The 17646-nt window shown below is 41.8% G+C and overlaps 2 protein-coding genes across 5 annotated transcripts in view; one reads left to right on the top strand and one right to left on the bottom strand.

The window, feature by feature from the left end:
- VPS13B (vacuolar protein sorting 13 homolog B) overlaps nt 1–2086 on the top strand; it is a 669566-nt gene extending 667480 nt beyond the window's left edge. For all 4 annotated transcript variants that reach the window (XM_024572260.3, XM_024572257.3, XM_045181664.2 and 1 more), the window contains one exon: nt 473–2086. In XM_024572260.3, the coding sequence (XP_024428028.2) occupies nt 473–721 (249 nt within the window). In that variant the 3' untranslated portion in view covers nt 722–2086. The remainder of the gene's footprint in view (nt 1–472) is intronic.
- Nucleotides 2087–2810: 724 nt separating this feature from the next.
- On the bottom strand, nt 2811–15320 carry COX6C (cytochrome c oxidase subunit 6C). The gene is made up of 4 exons (XM_024572261.3): nt 15185–15320; nt 13446–13574; nt 11342–11470; nt 2811–2927 (listed from the first exon to the last, which is right to left on the bottom strand). The coding sequence occupies exons 2-3, from the start codon at nt 13557–13559 to the stop codon at nt 11357–11359; spliced, it is 228 nt and encodes a 75-aa protein (XP_024428029.1). The 5' UTR covers nt 13560–13574; nt 15185–15320; the 3' UTR covers nt 2811–2927; nt 11342–11356.
- Between the last annotated feature and the right edge of the window lie 2326 nt (nt 15321–17646).

Genomic DNA, 17646 nt, shown 5'->3' with positions numbered 1-17646 from the left:
GCCACTGGTTTGAGAGAGGTGCTCCCCACTTTTTCTAACTATAAAGGTTCTGCCTGAGGGGACAGGCAGACAGCTTTTATTTTGCAGAGCTTTTAATGGTGATTAGATTTAAGCAGAGGAAGGGCACCTCTTTGTTCCTGGGCTGGTTAGTAAAGAAAAGTGACAGATGTTTTAACAGTTGATGGATAAAATGTTCTCGTCATCTTGAAACGTGGGAACTGTACATAATACCAAGTGCTTATTCAGAGGAGGCTGTCTCTATGTACTCATGCAGCGCTCTTGTTACACTGCTGAAATTGCAGTGTTATCACTGCCAGTCAGGAAAAATAAAAGCACTGTTTTGGATGAAGTGGCTTTATTAGGTAACCTAAAAATGTATCAAATGTATCAAGCAAAAGGAGTAATTTTGTTATGGAAGTCTCCTTATGAATGGAGTTTGGCAACTAAACAGTCTTTTATCGTTGAACCCCAGGCGGATGGAGTCCGAGAGAGGCTGTCGGAGCAACAGTACAACCGGCTCGTGGACTACATCACAAAGACGTCCTGCCACCTGGCCCCCAGCTGCTCTTCCACACAGACACCGTGCCCCGTGGTGCCTGTGGAACCTCTCCCCTCCACGGTAAAAACATACCATTACATGGCAGACCCACCTTTTGCTCAAGTCTTCATTAGTAAATTTACCATGGTGAAAAATAGAGCCCTGAGGAAAGGGTTCCCTTGAGTCCCCTCCTCTGAGGTGTTGATTCCTGCTGGTGCAATTTACTTTTGAGTAAGCAAGCTCTGACATCTAACATGGACACCGGGCCAACACTTCGCTGCAGGTACAGTAACTTTCTAGCCTTTTCTAAAATTGATTCAGATTCCTCCTTCTCCCTAAAACTAAGATACTTTAATAAAGTGGAGTGATAAAAAACTTCTTTTCCTATTTGGGGACAATGACTAACAGAATCCTGTAGGTTAGTCTTACCACAAGTAGAAAATACAGTCTCTCTTGCTCTATATTTGCTAAAATTTCGACTGTAGTTAGGATCTTTTAACACTCGGCTCTAATGTAAAATGTGGTCAAGCCTTAGAATGGAGAGACTTTAACATTTCATTTCTAGGGGCATCTGATTTTAAGCTTAGATATTGTCTTCGCCTGATATCCTCACCTGCAAAAGTTTGGAGTCTTTAGGTAAAATTAAGTGTTTAGGATTTTATTAACTTGCCCAGTTTGTTACTCATGTGACGCTGTTCTCTAAGTGAAAGCTGCAGTGTGAAGCCTGCATCTTACTGACGCCTGTACAAGGAATGTTCACTGGCTGCAAACATTCTGATGCCTGTCCAGGTACATTCTGGACCAATGTTCTTCCAGTTTGTTTTACTGGTAAAGCTTAGAGTAAATCTTTGTGTCTACCAGTGAAAACAGACCCAAAGTATTCAAGTGAGTCTCTCTAGTTTCATAAACAAAACACACTACTAGGAACTACTTTGACACTCCCTTGTGGAAAGGGTTCAGCAGAAGGATTCACACTGGCCTGGTCTACTGGAGGGGAGTCCAGAACCCCAACATTAACCTTAACAATGAACCAGACCAAATAGTTTATTTTGCTGAATTGACTTATTTTGCATATAACAATGGGTTTTGCTCAAGATCCTGGGTCACGAAGTATTAATATTCAGTAAAGATCTCAAAGACTGCAATGAAACACATTTTTACTGACTGATTCTGAACTTGGGCCTACCACCTGTTACCTACAATTGTGAGACACTAAGAAAATTCAATTTCAAAGGTCCACTGATCTTTAAAGTATCACCTGTTGTCATGGGTGTAAGAAATCACTGCACACACGGTCGTGACCGGGAGGCAAGGCTGTTAATGGTGAACCCAGGCTGACGATGAAACAGTGGTTCCTCCATCCATTTGCTGCGTCGTACTCATTTAGGAAACTCAGTTTTATCAATTAACCCCAAGAATAACTATTTTTAAGAATGTAAATATGTATTAATTCTTATCTTTTATGATAATTTTGCATACACTTCTAAGAACTGTTACATAAAATTGTTTAAAATAAAAGGAATTCTTGAATTAATTATCACACCTAAATGTGTATTGTCACTGGATTTTTTTTAATGCAGGTTTTCACTTATACGTAGGTTTAATTCAGCTCACATTATTAAAAATGAAGCATTTTGAGTTAAAAAAAATAAAGTTTGACAACCAATGAAATTAGCTGTGGATAAAATAAACTTGATTTTTAAAGCTGTGATAGTATTTTGATCATAACAAAGATGGTAAAGGGAGAAAATCCTGAGACCTCCTTCGAAAACTCAGCACACTGTTAGTCACTGGCTGGCGCCACTCAGTTCCGGTTAAGTAACTAACGGGAATACATATGTACTCCAAGTTGCATGCACGTGACGTTAGCTCTAATGAAGCAACACTGAGTAAAGAACCTCAAATTTCAATTACCTGTTGCATCTGTCTGGTAGTTGATCCAGTAGGGCTATCAAACAGTGACGATAAAGCCCAAGAACATTTTACTGCAAAGACAGTCCTTGTCTTGTCTAAGGCCCCACAGAATAACAGGTGGACTCATGGAGACCCCTTAAGTCAATGACCCAGGACCAAAACTGTACTTAGCAGTGTATCTCAATGAAGTGGACAAAACATTAGGGTAATAAAAAATGTCCTAAAATAATGAAATTTTTAATAATGAAGTAAAGTTTATCTTCATAAGGTCCACAAACAGTTACAATCCCTAACCAATTCTGATGCAAGCGCCCAGAATTAGATCATTAATAAATAAGCAAAGACTTACTGTCCACAGTATTTCTTAATTGTTTATTTATCAAGAGAAACTTTTCCTTGGCTCAAATACTCATGTTTCATAGTTCAGGAACACAGGTCAGTGACAGCCTTCCACGGAACTCACCCCAGAGAAATTCTGTGGAGAAAAACACAGTGGCTAAGTTCATGACAAGCACTCTCTCAACACAAAGCCATCCATCCTTGAGATCACCTGAGAGTGGCCCACACTTTGCTTACTCACCTTTAGCCAAGGAGAAGCCCCGTTCAGACTACCTGGGCTCCAGGTCCATTCTCTACCAAGCTCCCTGACCAGCCTCTCTTCGATTTTGGGCATTACCTTACCTTACTCTGGCTGTTTGCTCTCACTTTCCGAAAACTATTTTGTTCTCTCTCAAGTCCCACAATCCAATTCTCATCTCATACCCACATGCTCTTAAAAGCAGCAACCTGGACGTTCTACCAGAGGTATCCAAGCTTTTGGAGTCTCTGCTCCACACTGGAAGAGGAGTTGTCCTGGGCCACACATTAAATACACGTAATCACAAAAAACATCTCACGTTTTAAGTAAATTTATGATTTTGTGTTGGGCTGCATTCAGAGCCATCCTGGACTACATGTGGCCAAGGGAACACAGGTTGGACACCCCTGTAACAATTTCTACTTCTCTCTACAAATCTGTTTATCTTTTTCTAACTGGTTTTTAAACACAATCAACTTCTTACATAAAAAGGTAAAAATCTAACATTTAAAATTATCCTTTTAACATCTGATCATGAAATGCACACCCACTGTGAAAATTTTGAAAATTTCAGTTATAAGAAAATAGCAATGTTAAAGATTCCACACAGAACCATTAATACTTTCTTGACCTTTTTTTACCTTCAGCCTTTTTTTTTCTGTGCAATGTATTTAACATAGATCATCCTTAACATTCTTAATTCCTACCTTAAAAATAATCTCTTCATGTTACTTTGTGAATTATCAAATGCACATAATAGTCATAGTATGAAAAAGGCATAATTCCTCATCAATTTTCCAATAATTGGAAATAAAGTTCTTTGCACTTTTTCAAAGTGATCCTATGGCTAATTAGTGCATGCATCTATCTGTATTTCAGACATTCAAGATGTACAACCATAGAAAAGGATTACAGAACCAAATCTTACATTAGGCAAAGGTTACTTTTTCAAAATTACCCTTGAGTCTTTTAGAAAACCGGTCTAAGTCCTATGCAGGAGGTCCCTCAACCCCCAGTCCTTGGAAAAGATACACACTATTCATACGGCATCTGGAATGCTCATTCAGGTACAGTCCGCCTGAAAAGATGGCAGAATCCCATTCCCCTTGTCACACCAAACTCACACTGGAGGAGCAGAATCTTTAACTCTACTTAAATTGCTCTATCTTGATTTTGTTGAGCATGAATAAAAAATACATGAATAAGATTCCTGAGTTTAAAGAGTTTTCAGGTATGGATGACCTTTCATCAGCACACAATCCCTTCAGTCCCTTTCCAGATATAAAACCTTAATGCACACTGTCAGGGGCGTGTAAGCACTTTGTGGGTATGACAGACCGAACCAAAATCTATGGGAAGCCGCCAAGTCACTCATGGACACCCAACTAACAAAAGATGTCAAAAACTTTTTTTAAAGCACTTCTAAAAGTATAATTTTCCTAATGCCAATCTAGCAATTAATAGCAGCATAACATGTGAAATAACTTCAACTCTAAGTCAGCAAAACAGTGGGCTATGAAGTCCAAACTCCCACTCCCACACACAAAAAGCATCAACATATGGACCAATGCATCTTTGTGAGAACTCTAGAAACCAGTTACGAAGCTGCTGCAATCACGCAAACCCTTAAAAACAAGAAGCCACTCAAAACAGCTGGCAATTTCATGAACTTTTTCTCACCCTTCCACGATCCCCTCTCTTCAGTGCAGCAGTGTGGTCAGGAGGAAGCTAATCAATCAATTCCTGGCTTCTCCCTCAGGACAAGGAGGAGTAGAACTCGCCTGCAACCTTTTGCTTGTTTGGGGACTGTTTTCTATCTGCTTAGCTCAGAGCAGCGATGGGAATGGTGACCTACTGTAGACACCAGACTGCGAGCTGCAGAAAGCAGTGATGGTCTCACAGCACAGGAGAGCTGCAGTGGGGCTACAGACTCGTGGGCACCAATGAGCAAGGGCTGAAGAATACGAAAGAACAGCTAAGGCTACTTAAAGGAAGGGGTGAGAATCAACAAAGTATATACCACCAGGGAACTAGAACAAAAGCACCAGCAAAGGCTCAGAGAAGACATATCCCCAGAAAAAGTCTGAGGCAACCCTAGCCTTTGTGCTGGGCTGTTAAGATCTTCTCCCACATGAAGCAAGACCGCAAACAATGAGAATGGTGGCTTTTTAATCACATGCCTAAATTTCAACAAAAAATCATGAGACATAAAAAGAGAAGCATGGCCCATTCAAAGGAATAAAAATCTCCAGAACCCATCACTGAAAAACACATGCCTCTGACTTTTGTGACAAAGTCTTTAAAACTGTCTTAAATATGCTCAGTAAGCTAAGGGAAACTCAGACAGACAACTAAATAAAATCAGGAAAATAATACATGAAAAAAATGAGAGGATCAACAAAGGAAAAGGAAATTATTTTAAAAAATCAAAATTCTAAAGAAAAATACAGTAACAAAATTGAGAAATTTATAAGAGGGATTTACCAACAGACTCAAAACACACCTGAAAACAGTTCATTTGAATTACTGAGTCTAAGAAGCAAAAAGAAAATAGTAAGAAAGCTTAAAGGACTTACGGAACACCCCCAAAGATCAATATATGCATTACAGAAGCCCAGAAGAAAAGGGGCAGAGAAGTAGGATGAACCCAAAGGGATCCACACCAAGACACACATACATCATAATCGAACTCAAAAACCAAAGTGAAAAGTCGGTTCGCAACCTACAAAAGGGAGCCGATCAATGCATTATCAGTGGATTTCTCAGCATGAACCTAGCAGGTCAGAAGGCTTTCAAACACCCTGTCAAAGGAGACTACTATGTCCAGGAAAACTGTCCTTCAAAAATAAAGAAGTAATTCAAGACATTCCCGATAAACAAAAGCTAAAGGATAAGGAGTTCACCACTACTAGGTCTGCAATGGAATTTGCAAATTGAAGTAAAAACAAGCACACAAGCTTCCAGCAAAGACAGAGGCACAGGCACACACACTTAGCTTCCTCACACAACCAAAGGGACAGCAACCAATTTAAAAACAAAAAACAACCAAAACTGCCAGAAAATCAAACAGTATGGAAGTCCAACAACCAAGGAGTTAAAGAAGAAACATTCATCCAGACTGCTAGGAGGGGCAGAGAGGAGGTGCAACAGGGCCCGGACTGGCAGAGTTGGTGGTCCCACATTCCAGTGCAGATAAACTAGGAGGAACAACTGGGGGGCGAGACAGACCATGCAACCCAGGGTCCCAGCGTGGGAAACTAAAGCCTCAAAACGTCTGGTTGTAAAAACCTGTGGAGGCTGAGGTGGCGGGAGAAACTCCCAGTCTCACACGAGTCCGCTGGAGAGACCCAGGGGATCCAAAAAGTACACAAGGCCACCCACCTGGAAATTAGCACCTGAAAGGCACAATCCGCTTGTGGGAAGCAAGAGAAGTGACGGAAAGTAGGGCCAGAGCCAAGCAAGTGGCACTGTTCCCTCTCTGACCCCTCTCCCACATACAGCACCACAATGCAGCAACCTGTGTTGCCCAGCCCTGGCCAATATCTAAGGCTCCGCCCCTTAAAACATAACAGGCACACCAAGACAAAGAAATATGGCCCAAATGAAAGAACAAATCAAACCTCCAGAAAAAGAACTAAGCAACAAGGAGATAGCCAACCTATCTGATGCAGAGTTCGAAACACTACTAATCAAGATGCTCACAGAAATGGTTGAGTATGGTCACAAAAGAGAGGAAGAACCAACAGTGAAGGGAAGGAAACTGGGACTCAAATCAACGATTTGAAACAAAAGAAAGAAACATTCAACCGGAACAGAATAAAGAAACAAGAATTCAAAAAACGAGGGGAGGCTTAGGAACCTCTGAGACAACTTTAAATGCTCCAACATCAGAATCACAGGGGTGCCAGAAGGAGAAAAGGAAGAGCAAGAAATTGAAAACTTATTTGAACAAATAATGAAGGAAAACTTCCAGAATATGGTGAAGGAACCAGACATACAAGTCCAGGAAGTTCAGAGTCCCAAAGAGGTTGCATCCAAGGAGAAACACAACAAGACATATCATAATTACATTACCCAGGATTAAAAATAAGGAGAGAATCTTAAAAACAACAAGAGAAAAGGAGACAGTTACCTACAAAGGAGTGCCCATAAGACTATCGGCTGATTTCTCAAAAGAAACCTTACAGGGAAGAAGGAAGTATTCCAAGTCCTGAAAGGCAAGGACCTATATCCAAGATTGCTCTATCCAGCAAAGCTATCATTTAGAATGGGAGGGCAGATAAAGTGCTTCCCAGATAAGGTCAAGTTAAAGGAGTTCATCATCACCAAGCCGTTATTACATAAAATGTTAAAGGGATTTAACTAAGAAACAGAAGACCAAAAACTGTGAACAGTAAAATTACAACAAACTCACAACTATCAACAACTGAACCTAAAAAACAAAAACTAAGCGAACAACTAGTACAGGAACAGAATCACAGAAATGGAGATCACATGTGGGGTTACCAGCAGGACGGGGGGGGGGGGGGGGGGGTGGATAGGGAAAAAGGTACAGGGAATAAGGAACATAATTAATAGGCACAAAATACACAGGAGGAGGTTAAGAACAGTATAGAAATGTAGAAGCCAAAGAACTTATATGCACAACCCATGAACATGAACTAATAGGGGGGAATTCTGGAGGGGGTGGTACAGGGCAGAGGGAAATAAAGGGGAAAAAATAATGGGACAAGTGTAATAGCGCAATCAATAAAATATACTTTAAAAAGAAAAAAGAAATGGAGTAGGAAGGGAGGTAGCTGGGAAGCCCAGATTAAGCAGAGGTCAGAATAGTGAAAGTACAGAATAACAATAGCAAACATTTCTAGAAAGCAGAGATGGAACAAGGATACTTAGGCATGTCTGGGTCTTTTTTGCTTTTTATTGAATTTATTCAGGTGGCATTTTTAATAAAATTATGTAGGCTTCAGGTGTATGATTCTATAATACATCATCTGTATACCGTAAAAAAAAAAAAAAAAAAAAGCCCACACATAAGGGACAACTCAAAGCCAAGTGAAAACAAATCTCCGATATAAGTAAACACATAAACAAATATAAAAGCCAGTATTATTATAATTGTTTTATAACTCCGCTTTTAATTTTGTAGGATTTAAAAGACAAAAGCACAAAAAATCTGTTAATGAGCACACAATATATAAATCTGTGAATAAAGTGGGAAAGGAAGTTGTAAAGAGTAGAATTTTTCTATGTGATTGAAATTGATATCAGTTTAATTTTAGCATGTTTTATGTAATGCCAATGGTAGCCACAAAAAAAAATATTCTTAGAATATACACAAAAGGAAATAAATGAGAAAGAAATCAAAATGTCGTTTAAAAAATCAAACACAAAGGAAGGTATTAAGGAACTGAAAGATAAAAGAGATGATAAAGAGAAACAATCCACAAAAGACAATAAACTGTCTTTCCCTGTAATCCCCTTAAATGTACATGATTTAAACTCCCCAATCAAAAGATGGATACAAAACAGAATCCAAATATATGCTAATGTACAAGAGACTTTAGATCTATGGGCACATAGTTTGAAAGTGAAAGGATGGAAAAATATAGTCTATACAAACAGTAAAAGAGCAATGTTGGCTATACTATTATCAGACAAAATAGACTAAATCAAAAAAATACTACAAGAGACAAAGGTGGTACTGTACAAAGACAAAAGGGTCAATTCACCAAGATAGGGCAATTAAAAATACGTAGGCACTAAACATCGGAGCTTCCAGTATATGAAACAAACACTAACAGGACTGGAAGAAGAAAAGTACAGCTCTACTACCGTAACAGAAGGCAATCTCAATATCCCACTTTTTCAATAATGGCTGGAGGAACCAGGCAGAAGATCATTAACAAAATAGAGGATCTAAATACTACTACCAGCTGGACCTGAGAGACACAGAACATTCTACCCCAAAAGAGAAAACAGTATTTTCAACTGCATATGTAACACTGTCCAGGATAGACCATGTTAAGCCATAAAAAAGGACTTACTATGTTTTAAAAGACTGAAATCATACAAAGTATCTTTTCTTATCACAATGGAAGACAAATAACTGAAAACAAAAATGAAAGGGCATTACAATTGACTTTACATAAATAAAAAGGATTATAAAATACTATAAACAACTGTACTGTCAACAGATAACCCACAAGAAAGTGATGCCTACAAACACAAAAACTACCAAGAAATGAAATGGGCACAGATAATACAGACTGGTGAGGGGACTGAATCAGTAATCAAAACCTCCTGAAGAAAAGCCCGGGATCAGATGGCTTCACAAGTGGTCTACCAAATATCTGAAGAATTATCACCAATCCTCAAGCTCTTCCAAAAAACTGAAGTGGAAGGAACATTTCCAGATTCACTCTATGTATTGTTTATTTTCATTTTCTGTGTATTAAAATATTGACATCTTAAAAAACATTTCTGGGTGGAGAGAGACTGCCCATACCATGTTTCCCTGAAGCTTTCCTATTCTCCGGTTGTGGCCACACTCTACAGGGCCAGCATTATCCTGATGCCAAAGCCAGACTACAACAGAGAAGACACACTACCCCCGATGAATATGGACGTGAAAATCCTCACCAAACACTTCAAACAGAAATCAACAGTCGTTAAAAGGATTCTATACCACAACCAAGTGGGATTTACTCCTTGTCAACATGCAAAATGTTGATTCAGGATGATTCAACAAACAAAATTCAGTCAACGCAATACACTGCAGAAGGAAGAACAAAACTGACGTGATCTTAATTGGTACAGAAAAAAACATTAGAAAAATTCATTACCTTTTCATTACAAAAACACTCAACAAATCAGTAACAGAAGAAAACTGTATCAACATAAAAGCTCTATTAGAAAAGATAAGGATGCCCACTCTTACAACTTCTATTAAGCACAGCACTGGAAGTCCTAGCCAGAGCAATAATGCAAGAAAAGGAAATAAAGATGACCTAATATATAGAAAACCCTAAAGATTCCACACAAAACAGGAACTCAGCAAAGTTGTCAAATACAAAAATCAACCAAAATTTGTTGTTGCTGTACACTAACAATGAATAATCAGAAAAGAAAATTACAATAGCCATCAATTAGAACTCAATACTTAGGAATAAACTTAACCACAGAGACCAGGTGTGTACACTACAGAATACTGACAGAAATTAGAGACCGAAAAATGGAGATGTGCTCATGAACTGGAATACTTATAATCAAGATGTCCATTCTACCCAAAGTGATCTGCATCTATAACGCAATTCCTACTAAGTTCCAACAGAATTTTTGCAGCAATAGAAAAATCCACCCTAAAATTCGTAAGGACTTTCAAGGTACCCTGAACAGCCAAAACAATCATAAAAAAGAAGATAAAGTTGGAGACTACTTGATTTCAAAACTTAATATAAAGCAACAGGAATCAAAATAGCATGGCACTGGCATAAAGAAATATAAACCGATGCAAAAGAATAGAGCCCCAAAATACCCCCTCACAAATATAGTCAAAAATTACCCACAAAAATGGGTAGTTAAAGAATTTCTACAACTCAACAACAAAAAAAGTCAATGAAATTACAAATAGGCACAGGACTTGAACAGACATTTCTCCAAACAACATATACAAATGGCCAGTAAGCACGGTAAAAAATGATACACATCTGGGCGTCAGACTCGTTGTCACCGGGGGCCACAGCAGCCTCACCAGTGCCTTCAAAGGGCCGAAATAATTTTAGGACTGTATACATGTAACTACTCCTTAACTGTTAAGGAGTTGAAATTACATTCGGCCCTTTGAAAAATATTGAAAGCAGGGTCTCAGAGAGGTATTTACTAACATCATACCAGCACTGTTCACAACAGTCAAAAAAAAGGAAGCAATCCAAGTGTCTGTTGGATAAATGAACAAAATGTGGTATATACATAAAATATAACAGCCCGAAAAAGGAATTCTGATACAGGCTGTGACGGATAAACCTTGAGGACATTACATTAAGTGAAATAAGCCAGTCGCAAAAATACAATCACTGTATGATGCAGAACAGTGGCTGCCGGAGGAGGAGGGGATGGAGAACTGTTTGCGTGGGTGCAGAGTTTCAGTTCTGCAGGACGAAGAGTTCCGGAGACTGGTTGTACAACAATGTGAATGTGCTTCACAATACCGACCACCACATGTAAAAGAGTAGTTAAGGTGATAAATTTTATGTGTATTGTACCACAATTTTAAAAAGTTTTTAAATAGTAACTTAAAATAATCATATTACCTTTACATTCCAAGATCACTTTGCACTCTGAAAGATACCAGCCTTCCTCATCTCCTCAAAATCTTTCATGGAGTCATAATTTCTGTAGAAATCTGCATATGCCTTCTTTCTTTTGTCAGCCACACCAAACTAAAAAATAGCATATTCCATTACAGCTTATTTTTTAGATTATTAGAAAGTTATTATCTGAAAACAATATAAATCACAGTGTGTTTATCTTGAAATTGAACCCTCTATTTTTTAAGACAAAGGAGGGAGACACTGACACAGAGACAAGGAAGAGAAAGAAGCCCCGAGGAAACTACCCAGCAAGAAGCACCCTCCTTCCCAAGGGAGGCATTACTCCTTATTGTCTGTGTTGGGGCACATGGGAGGTAGACTAGAGAGCCCAAGAAAGATATTCAGAAATCTAAAAGGCTGTACAACATTACGAATGTATTTAATACCACTGAACCATACACTAAAAAATGGTTAAATTTTGTTATGTGTATTTTGCCACAATAAAAAAATTATTTTTTTTTAGTATAGGATATGGAGAAGCCAAAGAACTTACATGTACACCCTGTGGACATGAACTAAGGGGGTTGGGGAATGATGGAAGGTGGAGTGAGGAATGATGGAGGGTGGAGGAGTGCAGGGAGTAGGGTGATAAAGGGGAGGAAAAATTGGGACAATTGTAATAGCATTATCAATAAAGTATAAATAAATAATTTAAAAATATATATTTTTTAAAAAGGCGAAACATTACAATCTACACAAGGCAAAGCATTCAGATGACACTCTGTGGCAACAACTCTTGAAGGTTCTGTCGAAACGAAAGTCACAGGCCCAAAACGGCACTTGTGCCCAAGCCCAGGACACCAAACCTACACTTAAGACCTGACAAAATTGCTGTTTCAACTCTTCCAGAAACAATTTTAAATCAACCAGCTGCAATTTCCTGGTCAAGCAGGACAGGCTCTTTCCATCCCCCTCACAGAAAAAGTCCTGGTCTAAAAATAACCCTTTTGTTGTTGTTGTTAGCACCCACAATTATGGCCCGAGTTATGGGCTGAGTTGTGTCTCCCAAAATTCAAGTGTTTGGTGATAAGGTCTTTAAAAAGGCAATTAAATGCAGGGTTTTTGTTAGGGTGGGGACTAATCCAGTATGATTAGTGTTCTTACAAGGGAAAATTCGGAGACAGCCTCGCACACAGGACCACGTGAAGATGAAGACAGCCATATACAAGCTGAGGAGAGAGGCCTCAGAAGAAATCAATCCTGGGCCACCCTGGTGTTCTAGCTTCCAGAACAAAATTTCGGTTGTTTAAACGCCCCCGTTGGTGGTACTCTGTTATGGAAGCCCTAGCAAACTACTGGGTTGGCAAAAAGTTCGTTTGGTTTTTTCCGTAAAATGGCTCCGGTAGCACTTAGTTGTCTTTAACATCATTCAACACCATCTTGTTAGATCATGTTGTGACAGCCGTCATGTCAGTGTGCATTAAAAAAAAAAACTTATCAAAACTGGTGAATTTTTGTGTAGCCAATATTGAAGATGGAAGAAAATAGGCAACATTTTCAGCATATCATGCTTTATTATTTCAAGAAAGGTAAAAAACACAATTGAAACACAAAATGAGATTTGTGCAGTGTATGGAGAAGGTGCTGTGTGACTGATGGAACATTTTGAACGTGGTTTGTGAAGTTTCGTGCTGGAGACTTCTCACTGGACGATGCTCTATGGTTGGGTCGACCAGTTGATAGCGATCGAATCGAGACCTTGAGAACAATCAACATTCTACCAGGTGGGAGAGAGCCACATACTCAAAATATCCAAATCAATAGAATTATTCATGCAAATGAAAAATGTGTCTTTTATTTTATGGAGAAAAACTAAACAGACGTTTTGGCCAACCCAATAACACAGCTTCATTTAAAATGGAGGTCAAGTTATCTCGGGAATGAGGTACTTTCCTATCACATGAGGTGAATGGGGGAAAAGGCAGAGGAAGGAAGCACATCAAAGTCTTTAAAAGACTCTAAATTGCTTATGAAAATAAAATACACTTTTTAATTTAAAACACATTTGGGACAATAGTACAAAGTGAAAATCAAGCATACACACCTTATAGGAAGCTGCAACCCCCAGGGATACAAGGATGGCTCCCACAAGGTGAAATCGCAGACGCTTGGCCAGGAGGCCGCGCATCTGCGGTTTTGTCAAAGCTCCAGAAGACATGGTGGTTGTCGTCTCCTTGGTAAATAAAATTTTTTTTAATTATTAGAACAAAATAAATTATCTAAAAGAATTCTTATGCGTAATACATTTTAATACCTAATGAGGCTGGAAGAGTGGCCAAGAATGGCTTCCAAGAACAGGAAGAATGGCTGGTGGACTGATTCCTCCCGCAAAGCCTAAGGTGTTTAATGGCTTAGGCTTGTGGGGGAGGAACAAACTTTCCTGGACCCCCCAGGATCTTCTGAATGGTCTAGTAAGTTAATAGACGTTTGACAGATTAGCAGAAGATAACTGGATTCAATACATACAAGTGTATGGGAGCCCCATATGCAGAAGAGGTTCAGAGATAGAAAGGGGGATATGGAGTAAGACCTCCTGAGCTAGGGATGAGGTAATACACCTTGGGGGCTTCAAAGGGTCACAACAGGGTAAGAACAGATGTTTAGTAAATAAAAGTTTGCCTGGCCATATAGGTGGGTCAAAAAGAGATTATGGACGATAATCTCTTGTTATGGGCAAGGCCTCCAATTCAAGTTGTTCTAGGTAGTTAAAGGGAGAAGCTGAAGTCTCTTCTGCCTGAAGCTAAAACTACCCTCAGCTCAAAATAATCCGTACACCAGAGGCACACCTTTGGGTGACCTGTTCTGAACTCCCACCCCGGCTTCATCTCCCCACCCCTCACGTGCTGAACGACCACCCTAAATAAGATCATTGCAGCACAACAGTGTATGAGAAACGAATACTACAAACAAAAATCCCTCCCAAACTCAGGAAAGGTAAGCAGTGGCTCTAGACTGACAAGCGCAAACACATTTATAGCACCGACTCTTCTACAAACTTACTATCAACTCCTTCAAACGCCAGGACAACCCTATGAAACAAGCTATTACTCCCACCTTATAGATGAGAACACTGGGGCTCACGAAAAAACTAAAACTCGAACAGGATACCGAACCGTTGGCTCGAGGGCCCCCCTGGAGCCCGCGTCACTGCACGACCTGATCCCAGGGCTCCAGGGCTCCAGGGCTCCAAGGACTCGGCGCGCACCCCGCACCCCCCACGCCCCGCCCGCAAACCTTCGTTCCCCTAACACAGCGGGGAGGCTGGTGGAACGGCAGTGGCGCGGAAGCGATGCCGCAGGAAGCCCGGCCCTTCCCTCCTGCCACAGGCACGGTGACCCTTCACAAACGCTACACGACAGCGAACGCCGACCGAGTGAAGGCCGCCTGGCTGCTTCCCTTACCCGAGTGACGGCTGAGTCAAGTAAAGCCAAACCACTCGAGACACACAGGTCAAACGACCTAACCAAGGTCACAATGACTGGGGAGAAAGTACAGTGTCTCCGGGTGCGGTCCCGCCGCCCCCAAAGCCCGGCTGCTTCCTCGAGGTCCCAGCGCGAACCCCGCGGGACCCCCGCCGCCCTCCTGGGGCCGGGGCGGGGGCGGGGGGGGGGGTCTTGCAGGGGTGGACGCGGGCGAGAAGTCCGCGGCTCCCCGGCCGCCCAGAGGCGGGTTACGGCTCACATCCCAGCCTCTGGTGCTCCTGCCGCTCACTGCTGAAGTTCAAGCAGCGGAAGCGGCAGTGACGGGGACCCGAACGAGGGGCGCGAAACCAACACAACTTGCCTCGACACCGACGTCCTTCCAGCTGGGGAAATGGACGACGCTCCGGCAGCGCGCAGGCGCTCAGCTGTGCGCAGCGGCGGCAGGGACCGAGGACGGTGGCGGAGAGAGCCCAAAAGGCCCCGGGGCTCCTCCTGGCGCTCATCGCTGAAGTTCCTGTGATTACGTCATGTGTGACCTTCCATTTCGGAGTTGACCTTAGGAGTTGATTTCCTTAATAAACTGGAGACACTCCGCGTCCTAATACAGAGTTGATATGACCCTATTAGAGAATTCAGAGATATTTAATATGTAAATTATTTAAAATATACAAATACACTTTTCTGGGCCCGTGGATTGCCCAAACCACGTGCACAAGCCGACACTTGCATTATTATAACTACCTTCACCCGAATAACACTTTGGTTTAGGTAAAGGGTGAATAAGAGAGCCGAGTTCTCGGAGCTCAGAGCCTAGCAGATGAGACAAGTGTAAACGCTCGATACCAATTCCAGGCGACTGCGGAGGCGACTACCTGACAGGCAGAACTGAGCACGTTTTGATGGAAGAATTTGTGTGGCGGTTTTAAGTAAAGCACAAGAGTTTTAAAGGAAGGCAACTAGAAGTTTATTAAAAGCGGTGTGTAAGGGTAAGGCTCTTGTGCTCTAGCGGTGTGAAGCTTGGTTATTATTGAAATAACCCGGATTTGTACGGCATTATTGAAGCAGGGTGCAGCCAAGAGGAGGGCCCCAAGAAGGATTTGTAATGGGGTCCAGGACTCGGGGTGCCCAGGAAACATTAGAAAAATGTATATAGGATGTCCTCACCCCTACAGGCCTGAGCCAGGGGGGATGGGACACATGGAACAGGGCCATTCAGAGCTGTTTTGGGTAGCAACAGCTTTGTAGCTAACCCCTGGCAGTCATTTAACATATCTATAACCTTTAACTGGTTTCATGGATATGTTAAATAGCTGTGGCCCTGCTTTGAGCCAGGGAGATGGGAGTGGTTTCCACCCAAGATGGGACTGGGAAGCAACTCCCCCTGGTTACAGGGCCTGCGTGAGAGCTTGGAGATGATTGGCTCCATGCCATGGGGCCACACCTGCCCAGACTTGCTATGGCAGCCCAGTAAAGCTGGAAGAATACGGGGATGCTGGCAGGTGTAGCTGACTGTAGGAGGAGTCGGAAATGGGCTGCAAAGGAAGATGGGAACTAGGATTTAAACCTAGGCCCGGCAGCCATAGGTAAGAAGAGACCATGCGGCTCTGAAGGGAAAAAAGAAGAGACCATGCGGCTCTGAAGTAAAGGAGAGACCACGCGGCTCCATAGTAGTAGAGGAGGGCCACAAGGTTTTGGGGGAGAAGGAGGAGACCACGCGGCTCCAAAGTAAATGGGGAAAAGGACCACTCGGTTCTGAAGGAGAGTAGAGAGGACCACGAGGTTTTGGAGTGCTTCTTCTTGCCACGCGGCTTAGGCAGCAGGAGAGACTTTGCAGCCATAGAGAAAGGGGAGAGAGGACTCTTGCTGGTGGGCCATGAGAAGGTGCCACACGGCTTTGGATTAACTGGAGGTTGCAGCGGCCACACAGCTGATGGTGCTGGGAGCCTGAATCACGGACTTCTACTTCCTTTCCTGAGACACGGTACCCCGGACTGGGCACAGGGAGAGGGAAGGACTGTGCATCTGTGGGTATTCTAGAGGACTTTAGTATCTTATTGAAGACATTAGGTCATTATTCTAAGCTTGTGTAACTTTTAAATAAACAATTCCTTTCCTTTTCACTAGTCTCTGGCATTGAGAGACGTCTTTCCTCTGGCGGCGGGCATTGCGAACCTAGCAGGTGGGCGTGGGGGGAAGGAACCTCCAGAGACAGAAAGGCGGAATCCTTTCTGTAATAATTTATCGTGAACCACCCCCCCTTTTGCTCTGTAACATTATTTAAATCATTTCAGTAAATGCCCTGACGGGTGCGGCTCACATGGTCGGGCATCCTCCTGCAGAGCGGAGGTCTGCGCTCCTGGTTAGGGCACAGGCCTGGTTTGGGGGTCCGTTCTCCAGGCAGGACTCCTGCTAGACGCAACCGATGGATGTTTTCCTCTCACATCGATATTTTTCTCCCCCTCTTCCTCCCTTCCCCTCTGCCTAAAAATAAATAAATAAAATCTTTTTAAAAAATCCATTCAGCCAGCACTGTGGAAGGTACACTGGGGCACAAAAGACACATGGTATCGATTTAACATACGGTGAATGCGCGCTTACTGTGTCCCAGACTCTGCTACACAGTAGGACAGACATTCAGTGAGATGCATTCTTTCTCAGGAAGTTTTTGTCCTCAATTTAACAGACCCTCTGGGGAGTGAAACCTTTCAGCCACATCGAAAAGGGCTCGTTGAGGGTCAGAAGTTGGTTTATACCCCAGCAACATTTATTAAGGGTTTACCTGGCCAAAAATCTTTATATGGGATTTGTCCAGGTGGTAGTTTA

This window comes from Desmodus rotundus, chromosome 8 (assembly GCF_022682495.2).
Source record: "Desmodus rotundus isolate HL8 chromosome 8, HLdesRot8A.1, whole genome shotgun sequence".
Classification (NCBI taxonomy): Eukaryota; Metazoa; Chordata; class Mammalia; order Chiroptera; family Phyllostomidae; genus Desmodus; species Desmodus rotundus.
The sequence above is the reverse complement of the archived record's forward strand: the minus strand, read 5'-3'. Positions and strand labels throughout refer to the sequence as shown.

Excerpts from the sequence above, each read along its gene's own strand:
- COX6C (XM_024572261.3), bottom strand. The coding sequence starts at position 13,559 with ATGTCTTCTGGAGCTTTGACAAAACCGCAGATGCGCGGCCTCCTGGCC. Across the intron at positions 11,471-13,445 it reads GGGTTGCAGCTTCCTATAAG|TTTGGTGTGGCTGACAAAAG; the intron begins GTGTGTATGCTT and ends GCTATTTTTTAG.